Genomic DNA, 19,357 nt, shown 5'->3' with positions numbered 1-19,357 from the left:
TCTAATAGCTAAATATAAGTGGTGACAAGGAAACATTGTATATGGACGTTTTGTTTACGTTGGTTTTAAACCAGTTTATCAAACAGCTCAGAGGCCTACTGATTGGTTGTCAACCCTCTGGCAACCTCTGTTGTCTGTAGGTATTCCCTAAGCAGTTGACAAGTTGTTGCTGTAGTCTGCTGGGTGAATTTAGCAGGGTCCTGTGGTTGGTAGTTTGCTTGGAAGATGTTGACTTGTCTGCTTGTCGGCATCTTCCACTTAAAAAGATTGTAAGAAGATTTTTGGGGCAGCACCTTTTTGCAACCCAGCGACTGCTAAACCCCCAGGTACACTTTCTCTACTAACCCATGGTTGCCAAATGGTTGCAGACCAGTCTCCAGGCCTGTGTGACTGGTGCTAAATGAATAGGGATGGGTATCGTTTAGGTTTTATCCGATACCGGTGCCAAATCGGTATTTTTGAAACAGTGCTCGTGCTTAACGAATGGAGAACACAAACGTTGTCGTCTTTTTTTTTTTTTTTTTTTTTTTTTTTTTTAGCCGTCTTTTTTTTTGACTCCACCGTTGAAAATGGATGGAGATCTTTGACTTTAAATTTTGTCACTGCCCTATGAATTTCGACCACTTTTTCTTTGGTCATTTTAGCCTTTTTGGCCAGAGTGAAGGATGTATCTGCCATCAAACATGAAGACAGCCGCATATAACTGCGACGGTGTTTGCTAGTTCACCCTACATGCATTAATTTAATAACATAGTTGGCCTACTCAACGTAAATTACACACGAACAACATTAAGCTACTCGCCCGAGAAGAATGACGGCACGGATACCGGTACCCATTCCTATAAATGAACCAAGCTTTTCAGCCTGTGCAAGCTGTGCGTGAGCTTTTTATGGCTCCTGAAGTGGGGCTTCAGGGGGGTAAGGGTAAACAAAAGATTTGAGAACCATTGCTTTAAATGAGCAAAATTAAATACTTATTTTGGGGCTGAGTAAACAAAGTTTTTCAGCATCTTTTTAATGAGATTTGACAAGTGAGAGGTGATTCTGTACATGACTGCTAAAGGGAAAGCTAATTAACTTATTAGTACATAATTAGTACATAATATCTCAACATGCATACAGTTTATTAGACGTCTTCTCTTGAGACGGAAGTCACTGATTGCATTTCCATGTTCATAAAATTTGACTTCTGACTTCGTGTTGGAAGCCATTAGACGATAGTAAACTGTGGCAATAAAGAAAACTGTACAGAGTCAGCAGAAACACTCATGTCGTGGCAGTCAAACCACGATTTACTGGTAAATTAAGTGTTCAAAGTGTGCCAAGAAAACATTCCCCAGTCTATCTGTATTGTTGGCAACAGCATGGAGTCATCTTTTTAAAGCCCAATGACCCTGCTGTCTGCAGTCTCAGCATAAATGAAGTTTTGTTAGAAGTTTTTCTGTCCAGATTTAGTGAACCGATGCTCTTCACAACCTCCAGTTTCAGAAACCTGACACGGCCCTTTATTGTAGTCCATCCACCTCAAAGTTGGTGTGTTTGTGTGACGTGAATCAGTCAGGATTGTTTGATAACTATATAACGCTATAATATTTTTTTCTTTACAACATATTTTCAAACTGGAGATGAAATGTTTGGGTGGATGAAACCGACAAATTAGAAACAAAAATCTGCAACTACAGTAGAAATTCACAGCAGCAGAGGACCATAAACACCCACAAAACTCCATTCAATCTTAGTAATTAGAAAAAAGCTATTTTCACATTGAGAATGCACTGATGATCCACGATGATCTCAGTGTCCTTAAAAACTTTATGTGGGCGATCATAAATGCTCCAATAGTGGATCTTTATTTACCTCAGAGATCGACTGGAGACATGTTTATAACAAACATTATTGACAATATTTCTTTTTATATTTGCTCAGTTTCATTAATAATGGTTAATATCTGTCAGTTAAGCTGTTTTGACGGCTCTAACTGTGCAGCTGGTTGTTGTTCAGCGATATTAGTAAGTTACTGCTCAACATGTTGCATTTACAAAACATACTCTGGAAGCAGAAAAAATAGGATTTCGCTCAAATTTGGCACTTTGGGGTGATTTTTAAACCAAAATCAAATGAAACCTGCTCCAGTCTGGGATATGTGTACAGCATAAGTTACCATAGTGATCTAGCTCGATAAAAACAGAGCCAGCAACTTTGTGACACTAACCAGTCTGACTGTAAACTGGACATATCTCATTAACCCATAAATCTAGCTTTATAGTTGCACCCCTCCAGGCTCATGCATGACCCAACTTGGTAACTTCAAAGTTGGTTACTTAATCTGCACTTCTCCTTTAGTAAGTTAGTGCTTAGTGACGGACAGTACAGTTTTTTCTGTTTGTGTGTGTGTGTGTGTGTGTTCGTGTTCGTGTTCCTTCTGACTCTGCAAATGACACTTCAGTGAGTCGTCGTCTTTCCTTCCCTTTCCTACTAGACTTTCAGTATGAAACAAGAAGCTTTGCTCATATTTCTCCTAATATTGCAAAGCAGCTGTTCAGACAGTTTTTCTAACTAAAAATGCAAAGGTCAGGGCTGGAGTGATAATTCCAACGTACTGATGGAGTTTGAATAGCAAATCATTATGTAACTCCTTCATGCTTTAGTTCTGTACTTGGCTGCTGTTTATTTTTTGTTATTGTTTATTTGTGGATAGTTTAATAGGGGGCTTTGTGTGAAATCCTCAAATTTAATAAAAAAGGATTTGGATTAAATCATTTATTTTAAAATGCATGATTTTTGTGTGTGTGTGTGTGTGTGTGTGTGTGTGTGTGTGTGTGTGTGTGTGTGTGTGTGTGTGTGTGTGTGTGTGTGTGTGTGTGTGTGTGTGTGTGTGTGTGTGTGTGTGTGTGTGTGTGTAAACTGTGATGGCTTGCGTGGCTGTGGGAGAGTTGGATTAACGGTTATTTAGCCAGATTTTTTTATCTGTGAATAAACATTGCAAGCAAAGAAATGCTCTTTGGGGTTCAGCGGGGTGCGGTTTTCCTGCTTGTGTGGTTGTTCTTGGTGTTTTGTTGGCGCAGGAAGTGAAAGCAGACAGACCACAGTGAAACCAGTTCTGACTAAACCCAAACATTACCCATGTTCTTCCTAAGAATGAGCTGTTAGACTTTGTCCGGCAGGAATTGCATCATAATGTCAGAAATCTGACTCCTGCGTGGTTTATTTTTTTAAATAGAGAACAGTAATGAAGCACAATCTTATTATCGACTGTATTTCTGCTGCCTCTTAGAATGTGCTACCTTTAGATAGACGTGTTTTTAGTCAAACATGATGACAGTTTTACAAATAAGCTTCACACCAGAGACCTTGACGGACCTAAATGTGTGATATCACTGGTTTAATGTTTCTGTTAAAATATAAGCAGAGATGAGGTGAAAGTGAATTAAAAATATTTTTCTTTCTTTGGGTTAAATTTAAAAGGGGAAGTCCTCTGCAATCTGAAGGTATCCAATTAATAAACATATCGTAAATCTAAGATCAATCTTTGTTAGATTTGACTATTAAAATTGTTGTTTATGAACAGAGAAAAAAGAAGAAAGAAAAAAGAAGGAAATCGTGGACCCGGAATTCTTTGCAGTTTATTTAATGTTTTTTTTTTTTTTTTTTTTTGAAGGCCAGCCAGGAAGTTGGTTAGCATTGCCTTGGTTCCTTTGATTGAAAGAAAATACCTTTTTTGCAATAATAAAGAAGTTTATCAGTAACATATTATTTGCAACTTAACTGAGATCTTCCTAAAAGCAAAGCACTAACGTTAAACTATAAACTACACCGCATGATGTCAGCATAACCACGAATAACTTCCTATTTTTAGCGTGATGACACTGAAAATGTCTCACAATATAAAAGCTTCATAATTGACAGCTGAGATTTTTACTTAAGCTTCATATTTTTAAGCTCGTCTTAACCCCAGACCTTATTTCAGATGAGTCGGCGTCAAACTTGTCCATTAAAACACATTAAAAACAAGGAAGCTGTGTAGTTATTTCCTGCTTTTAAGCCTCCTCTGCATCACCCTGGAGATGCCCACAAAATGTAATGACGTACAGCATTGAGTTTGAAGTAGAAGCTGGTTCAGGATGATCAATAAAAATGATGGACAGTAAATCAAGCCGTCCATTTTCTTCAAGTTATCTATTTAACAGCCACATTTAACAGGGTGAGAGGTTGGCTGCACCCTGGGCACGTCTGTAGCCTGTCACAGGGCCACCACAGAGACGACTATTCATGCTGAGAAAACAGGAAAATATAAATCAATGAATCTCCAAAAAGTTGATTCTGTTCATCTGGACGCAGCGTTCTGTGGGAGAAACGTTTCGTCACTCATCCAAGTGACTTCTTCAGTCTCAGCTGACTGCAGGTTTCCCCAACCTTATAAACAGTACATTTGCATAATGACTTAAACCAGCCCACTGAGGGAACAATGGACCGGGAGGTCAGTTCCTTAATCATAATTATGCAAACACCGGGTCTCTGTGGCTTTTAAACCCCAAAACACGCTGCGCCAAAAACTCTGTTACTCTGTTAAGTACCAGGAGAATTGCCAGGATTTATACATCGGGGAAACCAAACAACCTCTGGCGAAGCGGATGGCACAACACAGAAGAGCTACCTCGTCAGGCCAGGACTCTGCAGTCTATTCACACCTACAGGCCAGTGGACACTCAAGGATGAGGATGTACACATCCTGGACAGGGAGGAATGCTGGTTTGAGGGCGGAGTCAAGGAGGCCATTTACATGAAAAGGGAAAGACCATCTCTGAATCAAGGAGGGAGCCTAAGGGTACATCTTTCGCCATCTTACAATGCTGTGATTGCAGCCATTCCCCAACTCTCTGTGAATGGTACTCATGGCCATTGATCAGTGAGTTTTGGTCAGTGATTGTTGATCAATGGTCATGAGAATTTGCATAATTATGATTAAGGAACTGACCCCCCAGCCCATTGTTCCCTCAGTGGGCTGGTTTCAGTCATTATGCAAATGTAGTGTTTATAATATTTGGGGAAACCTGCAGTCAGCTGAGACTGAAGAAGTCACTTGGATGAGTGACGAAACGTTTCTCCCACAGAACGCTACGTCCAGATGAACAGAATCAACTTTTGGAGATTTGGAGATTCCTGGATGATTGAGAATGCATCACGACGATAAATCAATGAAAGCATATAAAGAGCTAACTTGAGTTTTTTGAGCCCGTTTTCGCCGTCTGACTAAGATGTGTCCGGGACACCACCTTGTTATTTCAGGAGGCACCGGGGCAGACCCAGAACACACGGGGAGATCATGTTTCTGTGCTGCCTTGGGAACACCTCTGCCTCCTCCCCTCCCCCCCCGCCTGGAAGAGCTGGAGGAGGGGCTGGTAATAGGGAGGTCTTGGCATCTCTGCTTGGACTGCTGCCTCCAAAACCTGGACCCATTAAGCATCAGAAAATGGATGGATGTCATATGTATCATAGTAAAGCAAGGTGCTGGGTATATTAAAAGCTATGGAGACTGTGAGAATTCATTAGGGGCTCCTGTGGTGGTTCTGGAGGTCAATGTCAACTAGTGTTTAATTCTTATTTGCTCACATGAAAACTGTATACAATTCAGCACACATCAAGATATTTATAGAATTACAGCATGCTGAAAGATTTACGGCATCTTTCAGTTCAATGTTTGAGTTTTATAGCCCACAACGATACTATTTTTCATTCTTATTGAACAAATCTCATTTTAGGCAGCAAGCAGACACGGTTGGAACATGAGTTGGGGGTCAGTGTTCAGCCTGAGGATGTGGTGGAGACCAAAAGTTGAGCTAAAAGAGAGAAAATATCTGATTTTGATTCGTGTGACCTAAACCCAACAGTTAATCTGTCATCATTGCTAAAATGTTTGCAAAAAAATCTGTGGGACAATCCCAAAAGGTTGATTCTGTTCATCTGGACGTAGCATTACATCCAAATGCACAGAATCAACTTTTCGGGATGTCCTTCCCTGGATAATTGAGCATGCATCAAGACTGTGGAACAATCCTCTGACCACAGGCTGATCACCTGATAAAATAAAGTTCACACTTCACCTGAAAGATCTTTAAACATTACAGCTTTAATCTAAGTGGGCTTTACTCAGCTCCAAACGGCAGATAGATGGAACCTGGATATGATAATGTGGATGTTTATATCAGTGATGTCAGTCAGGATTTCAGGATTGCCACACGGTAAAGCATTGCTTTACTTCAGAAACCTTTTCTCGTGCTTTCTTATAAGCGCTCTTATCCATTTTTTAACCTCTATACACATCTTTTCTTTTCCTGGATTCCTCTTTAATCCCCTTTCTTGTACTACAGCCTACCGGTCCATTCTCCTCCTCCTTTATTCTCCCGCAGCGGCAGTTAACCTCACATAAGACACTAATCCAAAGATCAGGATTAACAGAGGAGAAGCACAGGAAGCACATATTCCCCTGTACAATTGTATGTCTTAGCATGCGGAGCAAGAGTTGGGGAAAAAAAGGAAAAACAAACAAAAAGGGATCAGTGGTGTTCACGTGTGCACTCATGAATGAAGAGGATTCACTGGAGAGGATTTTCACACAAACTGACCCAGAAACATGAATGTGAAGAGAAATGCTGTGCGTGGGTGAAACACACCAGTGAGCTTGTCATGTTGGCTGGATGACTCATCCAAAATTTGGGATGTGGACTGGGAATTTTGCATAATTCCAATTAAGAAATTCACCTGAAGTTCTTTTCAGGCAACATGAAATGATCCATTTAATGAACTGAACTGACCGTCAGACAGGAACTGTAATGGGTTTAGAGCGCTCTGATGTTGGTCGCTGTGCTGCCGTTAATGATACCCTGACATTTCTTTTCAGTGCACAAGCAGCGAGTGGTTACATGTTGACTCTGAGATCAAATGTTTCTCTGTTGGTTTAGACCAGACTCAAGGCTTCCTGATTATTTTTCCCCCACAGCAACTGAACCTGAAGTCTGTAATAAGCAATTAATGTCAGATAAAGAGTTTTAAAAACACATCAGAACAGGATTCTTAGAGCTAGTTTTATCCACAGAGACGGTTGCTTTTAAAATCTAAAAGTTTAATTGGCACATTCTGATCTGTTTTACTCTAGATGACCACATCCAGTTTTGTTCCTTATCTTTGACTTAACCACCATATTCCCTCATTACCTGCCAGGTGAGCCCCGGGCTCCAGACTGAGTGCTAGCCATGCTGCAGCAGATTGAGCCATCGTCCAGCACCCTGCAGCTGGTTGCCAGTGATATGAGCGACATCATGGACAATCTGGACACCCGCGATCTCGATTTAGGCGATGGAGATTATGACACGACAGACACCAATGCACCTGGTACCTGCCATCACTGCACTCTGTACAGGTGTTTCTCTACTTGTTGTGTAAGCGATTTGTTTGTGTAACTGTTTATATTTTTTTCAATAGCAGAGGGTTTGCCTTTTAAAGAGATTTACAACACAGTGGGTTTCAAGGAGACAGAGGCCAAAGTCTACCTTTCCTCTCCCATCACTGTCAAAATCCTGGAGGTGGAGCGTTTCACCTCAGTTCAGGACCGCTTCAACCTCACCACGCAGAGGAGCGTCAACAAGGTGAAGAGCTTTTTGTCACTGTAGGGAAGAAAATGCATTTAGCCGTACACTATACATGAAACATGGAGGTAGCCACTGTGACGTCACAGTTTGAGCCAGAAGGGACTATATTTGTAGAAGAGGATGGTGTGCTAAGTTGCAGCTAGATGGTTAGCAAGCTGCATCTGTATATTGTGTGGATGCAACACAGGCACAGATACCTGCTGATTAGGGCTAAGCAAGAAACTGGGTACCAGAGTTTTACTTACCAATACTGTAACATAGGTGATGGGTGAATATCTGTCCATTAAAATGCTCTTAAAAGCACCAGCAGTAAAAATGCACTGAAAAGGTCCATTTTAGTAACTTGATGTAGCTGAGGTTGGGTGTAGCAGCAGCTGAGATGGCATCTACAGTCATGGATAAAGCAGAAGAAGTCATTATTCCAGTTCCAGGGAAACTTTTAGCTGCTTAGGAAAACCAGGTGACTCGATTACTTAAAGATTCCAACAACGTAGTAAAAGTTGGCAGTTTATCAACCAGAAACAAAAGAAATGATGTCAAAATTTTAGACTAAATCCCAATCTTTATTTTAATCCCATTTATTTGATGAGCTTTTTGAAATGATAAACACTGAATGTAAATAACTGGAGGCCCTGCTGTGTGTGCAGTCAATGCCAGCTGTGTATAAAATTGAGATGAAACATGGAGAGTTTACATGGTTGGTGAAGAGGAAGGAGAAGCACTTCATCGATCTCCACAGAGAACTGAGAACATACAAGACCTTCATGAAGATTCCACTTCCACGCAGGTACCTCAGTGCCTCCTGTGCCTATTCACAGTTCATATTTTATCTTCACTGTGCTTTGCAGAGCTCATTTTTCTGCCTGTATTTCCACTGCATGTTCTTGGATTTGAACACACAGCCTCCTAACAAAACTTTATTTTATTTCTCTCTCTGCAGTCACACGGTGAAGAGGAACATACCGTTGAGGAGTGAGGTGAGCCAGATCCCAGAACTCCCCAGAGGAGGCGATGGCGAACTGGACAGAGGAGTTTCCAGTCGAAGGGTAAATTGCTCCTGATGGCCGATATTTAATTTTATGGTACCAGATTTATGTACTACGTATATTAAATTGTACTGAATATTTCTCATTGTTTCCTTGATCTAGAAACAACTGGAAGATTACTTGAATACTGTGCTAGCGATGCAGATGTATAGGAACTACCACGCTACGGTAAGGACACAAAAGTTACAAAGTAACTACATTCTGCTCATTTTCAGCTCCATGTTTTTGTTTTTGGATTCTATCAGAGTCACTTTGCATAATTCACAGTTCCAAATAATCCTTCTTACCTTAAACTTGGCCCCTCAGTTTTAGGTCCAACCCCCTCTAAGCCAACTTCTGATTGGCTACATCTTGCAAACAGGTTTAAGTAAGAAGTGGGCAGGGCTTCTTTATCTAACATGACCGGGTTAAAAAAGAGAGAAAGAAACTGAGTGTTTAGAGTATTCTGGAATCCGAGCTTCATTTTTAAAAACTTTGGCAATGCTTAATATGAACATCCACTGTAGTAACACTGTACATAATAGAGAAAAGCATAACAGTTAACCTTGAAAGGTTTCAATATATTTTGGAAAACACTGACGACCTTTTCAGGTCAACTTAGAAGATGATAAGTAGACAACAATCTTGTGAAAGTGAGTTTATAAATATTTTTGCTTGATTTTCAGATGGAGTTCATTGATGTTAGTCAATTGTCTTTCATTCACGACCTGGGACCAAAAGGACTGTAAGAATCATTTGTTATCAATGTGTCAATTTTTCACTGAAATCTTGCACTTTAAGAAATATATCCAGTGAAATTCTGAAATTTCTACTCAAAGATGGTGTAGGTGGGGAGTGCAGGTTAAAGTTGATGGCAAAATATTTAATCTTGTCTTGCTTTGTATAATAAGGTTCTCCTAACCAGTCCTTTCTAAGTATTTTTCTATATTATGAACTGTCCTTTTGTCTTTTAGAGAGGGAATGGTGCTGAAGAGATCCGGCGGCCATCGGATCCCCGGCATGAACTGCTGTGGTCGCAGCAGAATGTGCTACCGCTGGTCCAAACGGTCAGTAAATAATCAGGATTCTTACAGGATGTTTGCTTAGCCTTAATAGTCTTGGTCATTTTCAATGTGAGCTTGTGATATGTCACAAATACACAGCAGCTTGGGTAAAACAGGAAATGACGGGGAAGCTTAGAGACATCTTACCGGTGCATCACCTCGTCTATGCAGAAGATGCAATGCTGTATTTATTGGCTGTTTAATCTGAGGAAAGGGTTCAATTCTTGGGGGTTCTGAAGTGAAAAGTTAGTACTCGATTTAAGAAAAACATTTGAATCTATCTATGTAGCTGACAAACCAAACGTCCTGAAGATGAGATTTAAATATAAAGCATTTAAAGCAATGTTTTATGTTATGCTATCTTATCTGGAACCTTATCTGTACAAACCTTCCTTAGATTTATACTTGAAATTAGTGTTAAAATCACTGTAACGGTCTGCAAATTGTACAACTGCAGTTCAGAATCGTTAATGCCTTGGATACGGAGTAAAATGCTGACACGTCATTTTAACAGAGCCTCTTATTAATGGCAGGAAAGAAGGGTTAACAGGTAAGTCCACTAAACAACAAGAGGAAACTTTGATTAGGATCGTCAGTGTTGCCACAGCTGACTGACTCAAAAACAGTAAAGTTCTTTCCATTTAGCTTTAGATTCATTTTCTTTAGCAAACAGTAGAATTCACCTTTGATTCTTTTTATTTAAATCCTTCATCTTATTCCCAGGATGTGCATCATAAGTTAAATGCAAATCCACACTCAATCACGCAAGGATAGGAACTAATTGCATGAACTCCTGGGTGTGAAATGGTGAACAGAAGAATATTAATATTAGAAACATTGCTCTGTGTATTTGTTGCGCTTCATAGGGGGTTTCCTGAACCATCCTGCTTGGTTCATTACAAGTAGGAAGAGTTGACATTTAACCAGTTAAATATGTGGCACGCCAAATGGGGTATTTAACCTTTTTAAAATGCCGTGATCCATCATAACAGATAAACATTTTGAATCTAAGAAGCTCGTCAGCTTTATTTATTTATGTATTTATTTTAAAGGGGAGCCATTATGTTTACATAAGCCAAATGGTGTTTAAGGAAGTATATGACAATAAAAAACTTTTACTTAAAATACTGCCTGTGTGTGTGTGTGTGCAGCTGGTTGGTGGTGAAGGACTCGTTTCTGCTGTACATGAAGATGGATTCAGGCGCCATCTCCTTTGTAATGCTGTTTGACAAAGAGTTTGGCATCAAGATGGACTCCAAGGACACGGATACCAAACACGGCGTCCGTGTGGACAGTCTCTCCAGGTCTGCGATGGCTATTTTTACTGCTTATGTTCAATATTTTAAGGCTTGAAGAAAATCAGAAACTGAAGTAGTGTTTGTGCAGGTCTTTGGTGCTCAAGTGCAACAGCTACAGACATGCCCGCTGGTGGGGTCAGTCCATTGAAGGCTTTGTCCAGAAGAATGGCTCAGCCTTCCTCAAAGATCACCGCTTTGGATCTTTCGCTAGAGTGGAAGTGAACATCCCTGCCAAATGGTAACCACACTTACTCTTTCTGCTGTAGTTACACTCACATTTGACACCTTAAAACCTGTTATTTAACATTCAGATCACTTCTAGTCAAAGTAGTTTCAGTTCCTGAGTCACATTAGACCGAGTTAGGGATACACCGATCTACATTTGTGGACTGTGCATCGGGCCGATCTTGTTGACAGACTCTTAGACGATTTCTTTATTTCAGTTCTTTGTTGTTCTGTGTTTACTTCAGTTTAAAAATATAAGAGAACCTCAGTAATGGATACCTCCAAAACACACATCACTATTCTGCTGCAATAGGTAAATGCATCATAACTGGAAAGCTCTCAGCGCCTGATACAGAAAGTGAATGCAGAGCTGTTAAAATGCTATTTAATGATGCTCTCAAGTGAAAGAGTGAGTGAAGGCTGCAAAGTTCAGCTGCAAGTGAACACATCACCATTTAAACTGAACTTCTGGATAACAGCGGGTAAAATCCACTGCCATTATAAAGCATTACAGTACAGTTTCCATAAAAGCAAGCGAACAAGATGTGGATACAGGTCAGTTTTTTCTTCACTGCTGTGACGCTGATGCTTCAGGCAACTTAAAACTCGGCAGCAAGCAGACACAGTTGGAACTTAGAGATTTAAACTTAAATGGATACGAGCTGATCTGTGTATGAACTGAGCTTCTTTTATTTATTAACAAGCAGTAAAAAACAGCCTCACATCTTCCTCTTAACCTTAAACTGAAGCACTTTAGTGCCAATCACCAGACGCAGGATCACTTTAAAAAAAAGTCTAGACAATACCCGGTCCAGCTGGCACAGTGTGCAGGTTAGTGTGTGTTTGTGTACTTCTGCCTTTGTGGGAACTGCTTTGAGGTTTAGACTTTAAACATGAGGACATTTATAGAAAGTGATGAGCCACTTTTAGAGATTTAAAGACTGTAGCTGCGAGGTTACACAAAGAAAAAGCATTATGTAAGAGGCAATCCTCACAAGGTAGATGCACAAATGTGTGTCTCGCGCTGGAGTAACCCGACACAAAGCAAGGGAAAGTGAGACTCACCTGCTCATCACCTGTCCTCCCGCTGGGGAACCCTATACCATCTGTGAGACACACTGTGAGTGAGTGTGTGCCTGCTGTCAAGAGCATAAGGATTCAACAGGCAATGGACAGATTGAAAAGTGAGAGGAGAAGTGTTCGTTTCATTTTTCTTTCTGTCCAAACAAGAGCAAAAAGCATCAAACACTGCAATGAAACCAGAGGACGGCTAAAGCTGAAACCTCGGAGGCTGAAAAATGAACCTAGTGCTCAAGTTCCAATAACTGCAGGTCCTCTAATGTCCACTGGGGCTGGCTTCAAAAGTGAGTCAGTTCCCTACAGACTCCCATGTTAAAATGCCTAATTTTACAGCAGAAGTAAACATGTTTACAGCCTCCTGCAGAAACTGTTTTGTCTCTTAGACAGGATCAAAGGTCAGGGAAAGCTGGAACAGCTGGGTTTGAGGAGGGATGAGAACACGCTCCCATTCTCTGTTAAACAGAAGACAGAGCAATCAGCAAGTTTTCCCACCTGGTGCACGAGAGAGAGAAAAACGAAGAAGTGAAGTTGGAGGAAGGACATGAGGAAGGGTGTGACAGGGAGAGGGAACAAAGAGGAGGGAGGGCAAGAAGTGCACGTCAGGCTACGTCGCAGGTTATAATTCAAATAGCACAAGAAAAAACTATTCCTACTCTGATTCACTCCTCCTACATAAATAAAAAAGTTAGCACTCCACTCACGAGTCAAATAGAAATAAAAGCAACTTAAATAAGAGTCAATCTCAGCGAGTTAAAGCAGCAGACACATCACAACCTCCGCAGCTGTGTCTTTGTCAGAGAAGGTGGACAGATGGTAATTACATGCAGGAGGAGATGTGAGGATAGTGTTGCAGTTTAATTCAGCATGCATGGCTTCCACAACATCCTACAGCAGGGGTGGGGAACTCCAGGCCTCGAGGGCCGGCGTCCTGCAGGTTTTAGATGTGTCCTTGATCCCACACAGCTGATCTAAATGGCTAAATTACCTCTTCACCATGTCTTGAAGTTCTCCAGAGGCCGGATAATGAACTAATCATTTGATTCAGGTGTGCTGACCCAGGCTGATATCTAAAACCTGCAGGACACCGGCCCTCGAGGCCTGGAGTTGCCCCACCCCTGTCCTACAGCAACATGATGACCAGTCAGGTTATAGATAAGTGGGACCCTTCATCAGGACCCTGATTAGAAACCCCTCCAGGCTCGACTCATAACTCATAATCCCCCAGGTTAAAATCAGCTGAGACAGTTTGGAATGAGTTGGAGTGCAAAGTAAAGGAAGGACAATTCCGTTTATGAAGGGCACACCTTCAAAATAAAAGAATCCAGAATATTTTATATGTGGTGAACTAGTTCTGATGCCTTCTGTGTTGTTGTTCACAGTAGGAAAGAAAATAAACAAAGTGTTGAATGGGAGAAAAAAAACAGATTTCATGGATGTCTTGTCTTGTGCTCCTTCGATTATTTCTTTTTTTTGTACTTTTTAATATGAAATTTAAAAAAAAAAAACTGTTTTGGACTGATTTTCCCATTTTGAGAAGGCGATGATTGAAGTGTAATTTGTGGGTTTGTTTGTGGTTCTTCTGAAGGTACGTGAACGGGAAAACATACATGGAGGATGTGGCCAATGCTCTCGAAGAAGCCAAGGAGGAAATCTTTATCACCGACTGGTGGTGAGTGTTCAGCGCACACAGAGCTGTGAGTGTGTCTGTGTGTGTGTTTCATAGTGCACTGAGTGCATGTGGCGGTCACCTCTAAGAGAGGTTTCTGGTCAAATAGATCAGTTACAGTCTAGCTACTGTTACTTACACACACACACACACACACACACACACACACACACACACACACACACACACACACACACAGACAGACAGTATTTGTTTTTATAAATCAGTCTTACCACTAAACAAAAATACTACATTTTACTTGCATATATATATATATATGTATATAAAAAAATAAAAAAATAAGTGTGTGTAAGTGTAATCAAGTATCCTGGAGGCCGGAGTCCGCAGTTTTAAGTCTACTGGTATGCTTCCGGATTAGCTAGAGAGGAAGTAAAGGGAAAGAGAAAAGGGAAACCAGAAAACAAGCAAAGTAAGGAACAGAAAAGATGAATGAAAGGAAAGGAGGAGGAAGCGTAACAGTGAGAGTGAACTGAGGGGAAAAACCTTTTTGGCCTGTTTCGTCCCGCAGGCTGAGTCCAGAGATCTTTTTGAAAAGGCCAGTTGTTGAAGGAAACCGATGGCGTCTCGACTGCATACTAAAACGCAAAGCGGTAAGAAGGACGTTTTTCTTAGTTTTTATAGCAAAAGTAAAGCTGTCATGTCAATTTCTCCATATTGATATAATACAAAGTATTTTTCCCTAAATTTAAGGTTGTGTCCTGATTCATTGTTTCCCTGCTCTCCTCCACAGCAACAAGGAGTTCGAATCTTTGTGATGCTCTACAAGGAGGTGGAGTTAGCTCTGGGCATTAACTCAGGATACAGCAAGAGAACACTGCTGCGCCTCCACCCCAACATCAAGGCAAGTACACAAGTGTAAAGGCCTTCTGCAGGTTCATAATGGCTGAAACGTTGCATTTCTTCTCTAAATTTTGGGATATTTTGTTCACCAGGTGATGCGCCACCCAGACCACGTCTCCTCCGCTGTGTACCTGTGGGCGCATCATGAGAAGATCATCGTCATTGATCAGTCGGTGGCCTTTGTGGGTGGGATTGACCTTGCTTATGGACGTTGGGATGACAGGGAACACCGGCTCACCGATGTTGGGAGTGTGACGCTCTCTCACTTGGAGCAGGTTACTTCTTCAATTTAGTGTCACTTTGTGCAAGAATCAAAACATTTTATAGACCTATTTTCCCATCATCACTCTCCACAGATACTTATCTCGTTTCTTTCAAATAGACTAAAGGATTTAATGCTCTGCTCACATTGAGAAAACCCTGCACAGAAACATACCCAGACAGGTGTTTAGAACCCTCCTCCCATGTTCTGATATTAGGTGCTAATTAACCTCCTTATAACCAAGGGTGTTCCCCAGGGAACCATTCTAGGGCCTCTCAAATTAATAACACTCTTAGCCACAATATCACAAATGCCTACTCCAACTTTTATGTTTCTGATAGAGTGATCTGCTGCTCAAAGTCTTCTTCTAACCAAGCTTTCTATCAACTGAATAACTTTTTAAAAACTTTTCTTAGTAAAAAATATTAAAAACCCAAAAAGAACAGAGGGAAAATGATCTAAAAATGAACCCAATAGTCATAATTAATATAAATTAACTGAATTAACTGGATCAGACTTACATTAAAGAAAGCAGCACAAGAGTGATAATACATCTGTTTTATTACTGTTTATTAGGCTGCAGCTGCCTCTCCCAGCATGGCTGCCCAAGCCAACGGCAGTGGTACGTTTTCCCAGAGCAACGGAAAAGGCGTATTCACTGTGGCAGACTCGATGGACCAGCCAAGGCTAAAGAGTCACGGGAGGTTGAGGAGGACCAGGATGAGCATCAGAAGACACCTGCAGAAACACGGGCTGGCCCATCCCGATAGCGACAGTGACCTGGAGCACGAAGAGTGTGAGTTTTGCAAAAGTGCATGCACAACACAGCAGATGCACAGAACACGCTTATGTCAGGGTGCATGGGTGTACTTTCACTTTAAAAAACTTTATGTGCAGAGTGTGTGTCTCTGCAAAAATAAAAGATTTTTGCTCACCGGCGCTTAAATTATGTTGTGTTTTCATCCTTGCCTTCAGTATTTTCACATGGTTTTGATGAAACAGATACAATTTGTTTAGGTTAGCTTAGGCATGGTAAGACAGACTGTGAGCCACATGGGACTCTATCGGCTAATGATATTGGTATCTGCTGCCTCCATGTCTCCATCACATGCTGCTCTTTTTAAATGTAGTTTCATAGGATGATCTAAAGTGGCTCTTTTGATGTTGGAGGTTGCCGACACATGGGTTAGGTAAACAGTACTGTGTGTTACTGGTGTACGATTCATGCCATTTTGGGAATGACAGTGCTATGGAAGATGATAGGTGACAGAGTGAGGTAATCATCAATAATCAAAGCATCAGCTTTGCCCCCATAAAACTTTGCAAAGATTAATGAAATAGAAAACAGGAATTAAAGACAAATGAATCTAAAACTATTAGTTTAGGTTGTTTTTTGTCTTTCTATGTTAATCTCTTTTAAATACATTTCATCTTAAAATGTAAATTTTTACTAGGTTTATTTATTCCTTGCTTTTATTTTATTTATTTTTTTTATTTCCTTTCTTTCTATTACTTTAATAAGAACATTTATTATTATCTGTTTATCTTTATTAAATCAATACATGCATTCTTTCTTGTTAGCTATTTCTTTACTCTCTTTTTGTTAAATTAAAACATTTCTTCCATTGTTTTCATCATATTTGATGGTGGCGTTCGTGCTGATGCTTTTTTATCTGCCTCGGTCTCGTCAGTCTCTCGTATTATGTGGCCGTCAGAACTGCATCAAGAACAGCTGAAATTAACCTGTAATTAATGAGGTGTTATTAATTAACATGAACTCAAATGCTCCTGCTTAGAGGGAAGAAGGTGATTTGATGTGTGTTTTCATGGGCGCTGCGTTTAGGTTGGTCTGACAGCATCAGCAGCCATCAGGCTCTGATCCCCGGCAGGCTGTCAGAGCCGAGGGTGGCCATACCGCTCGGCCTGTGCCAGGCTGGTGAGTTGGAGGCAGGGTGGCTGCTAGATCGCCTGTTTTGCAGTGTGCTTTGCTGTGGTTTCAGCTTGACTGACATTTGATTCTGTTTGTCAAAGGTCAATCTAAGCTTCTATTTTTTTATTTAACTTTAATTAAGACACGACATTTAATCAAAAGAATAAATGTTATACCAGGAAAACAATTAGTAGAAATTTTTGTGTGCCAATGCAGTCGCTACTGTATGAGTTATCACTAACAAGCAAGCATTAACAGACCTGATTTAATGCTTCCACCTAACGGGCCTCTATGTGAACCATAAGTCCCGTTGATTTTCTAAACAAAACTAAAATCTCACTCAAAAGTCACAGTTTAATGTTCCCGATCGACTGACTTAGAGAGACTTGGAGCTTTTTATTGTCACTGTGCAGTTTCTTGCACAGCGAAATTGGGTAGCTGGACTACAAAGGTGCAAAAGTAAAAAAAAAAAAAAAAAAGAAAAAAAAAAGAGAAAACAATATACAACGAGGGAAAAATAAAAAGCAATATGTATGTGTACATGTATACATATATGTGAGTGAACTATATACATGGTGTATGCATTGGAGACATTGAAACAGAAACATTGTGGGGCTGTATACAAGGGCATGCAATAACACGTTTTGATCAAACGACCAAAGGTTCTCAGTGCTGTTATCTAGTCCATTGCACCTGCACACGCAGTGAGCTGAGAGCATGAATACATTCATAAACGTCAAAAAAAGCTAAGAAATGGGGGAGTAAGGGGAAAAAACGCACACACAGAGGGTGAAAACGTGTATTTGTGAGTTTAATGATAAGGAATCAACCAGCCTTCTCTTAAATAACTCACAGCTCAGTCTGATTGTGGCCTGTTTCAGATTTTCCCTTTAATGATATACCACAGCCTGTAATCACTTTCACTCCATTTATTTATTTTTTTAAACAAACACGTTTCTGAGCGTGTTTCGTTCCTGCAGTAAAACAGCTGCTGCAGGCTTTGTGTTTTTAGCTGCAGGAGGCATTTTGTTTGTTTGCCACGTTCATCTACGTTAATCCTGCTGATGTCATATCACAGGGAACGTGATGCAAATTAAACAATAAGGGCAGAAAAATCACCCCTGCTGTTGCTTCTTCTCTTTGTTTGCACATCTGATACAGTTGACCGTATGAATATGTTTTTGAAATGAGCCTCCAGCCTGGCGGGTAGGTGAAGTGATTGTAGTGCAAACAGGGTGAGTGGAGTTCAGTCTGCTTGCAGCCTCTATGCCCTGTCCTCCTTCCAGCTGCTGTTTCATGTCTTTAAAATGGCTGTTGAAGCATTTTCAACACCCATATATCACTGACAGAGTCTCCATGGCTCTCTAAGATAAGCTGCACTGTAAAATTGAATTAGTTCCCAGAACTTAAAAGACTATGCAAACTCATTGCCTCAAAAAACAAAGTGAAGTTTACTTAAGATAACGTTCATTGCAGGTATACAGTACTAAGAATAGCCAGGTGTTTCTGGCACAATACTAAATGTTTACCCTCTGATAATCATTTGAAGTTCTACTAAATTAAAAAATAATTTGTGCTAACTTACTTAAAAAAATCACATTATTTTTTTATCATCCTTGAAATTTCTAGTACAGCATTTATATTAATATAACACTGAATACAAGTATCATTCAAAAAGAACTCATTTGCTTTCTTAAACATTTTTTTTCCTGCATTTGCTGTAGAACAGACCTCAAAGTAGACAATCTCAGGCTCCCTCCCCACCGGAGAGGCGACATTCAATGTCCCACCTGTCAGTCTGGATAGCCCTGACCACCACCCAACACACATTAATGTCAGGAAAGCATATTTTTTAAAAAGAGCTATGTTCAAGAACTTTTCATTGTGATTATTTGTATAATAATTTGGACACAAAGCAAATTTAACTGTTCAAAAACTTGCAGACTTCATTATATATTGTGCAGACAGTGTGGACCCTCTAAACCAGGGCTGGGTAACTCCAGGCCTCGAGGGCCGGTGTCCTGCAGGTTTTAGATCTCACCCAGAGTCAACACACCTGAATCCAGTGATTAGTTCATTATCAGGCCTCTGGTGTAGACACCTCTGCTCTAAACTAAGTTTGTGCGATATCATTTTTCAAGAAATGCAGATTAAACTGTCGTTGTTTGTATTTACTTACACAGGATGTCTTGTGGAATTAACTCATCAGTGACTGCATAGTGCACTCATAACGCAACTCTAATATCAGAAGGCAGGAAACGATCAATAAAGAAACAAGTTCCCCAAAGCAAAGATCAAAT

The 19,357-nt window shown here is 40.4% G+C and overlaps 1 protein-coding gene across 4 annotated transcripts in view; it reads left to right on the top strand.

Annotated features, from left to right (window-relative positions):
* Nucleotides 1-19,357, top strand: part of LOC113029449 (phospholipase D1-like) — a 51,510-nt gene that overhangs the window by 19,077 nt on the left and 13,076 nt on the right. For 3 of the 4 annotated variants that reach the window (XM_026180305.2, XM_026180307.2, XM_026180306.2), the window contains exons 2-15: nucleotides 7,219-7,389; nucleotides 7,480-7,643; nucleotides 8,294-8,433; nucleotides 8,587-8,692; nucleotides 8,795-8,860; nucleotides 9,358-9,416; nucleotides 9,646-9,738; nucleotides 10,887-11,039; nucleotides 11,122-11,271; nucleotides 13,924-14,007; nucleotides 14,534-14,615; nucleotides 14,756-14,866; nucleotides 14,958-15,140; nucleotides 15,704-15,923. In XM_026180305.2, coding sequence (XP_026036090.1) covers nucleotides 7,251-7,389; nucleotides 7,480-7,643; nucleotides 8,294-8,433; nucleotides 8,587-8,692; nucleotides 8,795-8,860; nucleotides 9,358-9,416; nucleotides 9,646-9,738; nucleotides 10,887-11,039; nucleotides 11,122-11,271; nucleotides 13,924-14,007; nucleotides 14,534-14,615; nucleotides 14,756-14,866; nucleotides 14,958-15,140; nucleotides 15,704-15,923 — 1,750 coding nt within the window. In that variant the 5' untranslated portion in view covers nucleotides 7,219-7,250. The remainder of the gene's footprint in view (nucleotides 1-7,218; nucleotides 7,390-7,479; nucleotides 7,644-8,293; nucleotides 8,434-8,586; nucleotides 8,693-8,794; nucleotides 8,861-9,357; nucleotides 9,417-9,645; nucleotides 9,739-10,886; nucleotides 11,040-11,121; nucleotides 11,272-13,923; nucleotides 14,008-14,533; nucleotides 14,616-14,755; nucleotides 14,867-14,957; nucleotides 15,141-15,703; nucleotides 15,924-19,357) is intronic. The other variant, XM_026180309.2, reaches the window with a different exon arrangement.

Source organism: Astatotilapia calliptera, chromosome 9, assembly GCF_964374335.1.
Source record: "Astatotilapia calliptera chromosome 9, fAstCal68.1, whole genome shotgun sequence".
NCBI classification, from domain to species: domain Eukaryota; kingdom Metazoa; phylum Chordata; class Actinopteri; order Cichliformes; family Cichlidae; genus Astatotilapia; species Astatotilapia calliptera.
This window is presented reverse-complemented; position numbering and strand designations above follow the sequence as displayed.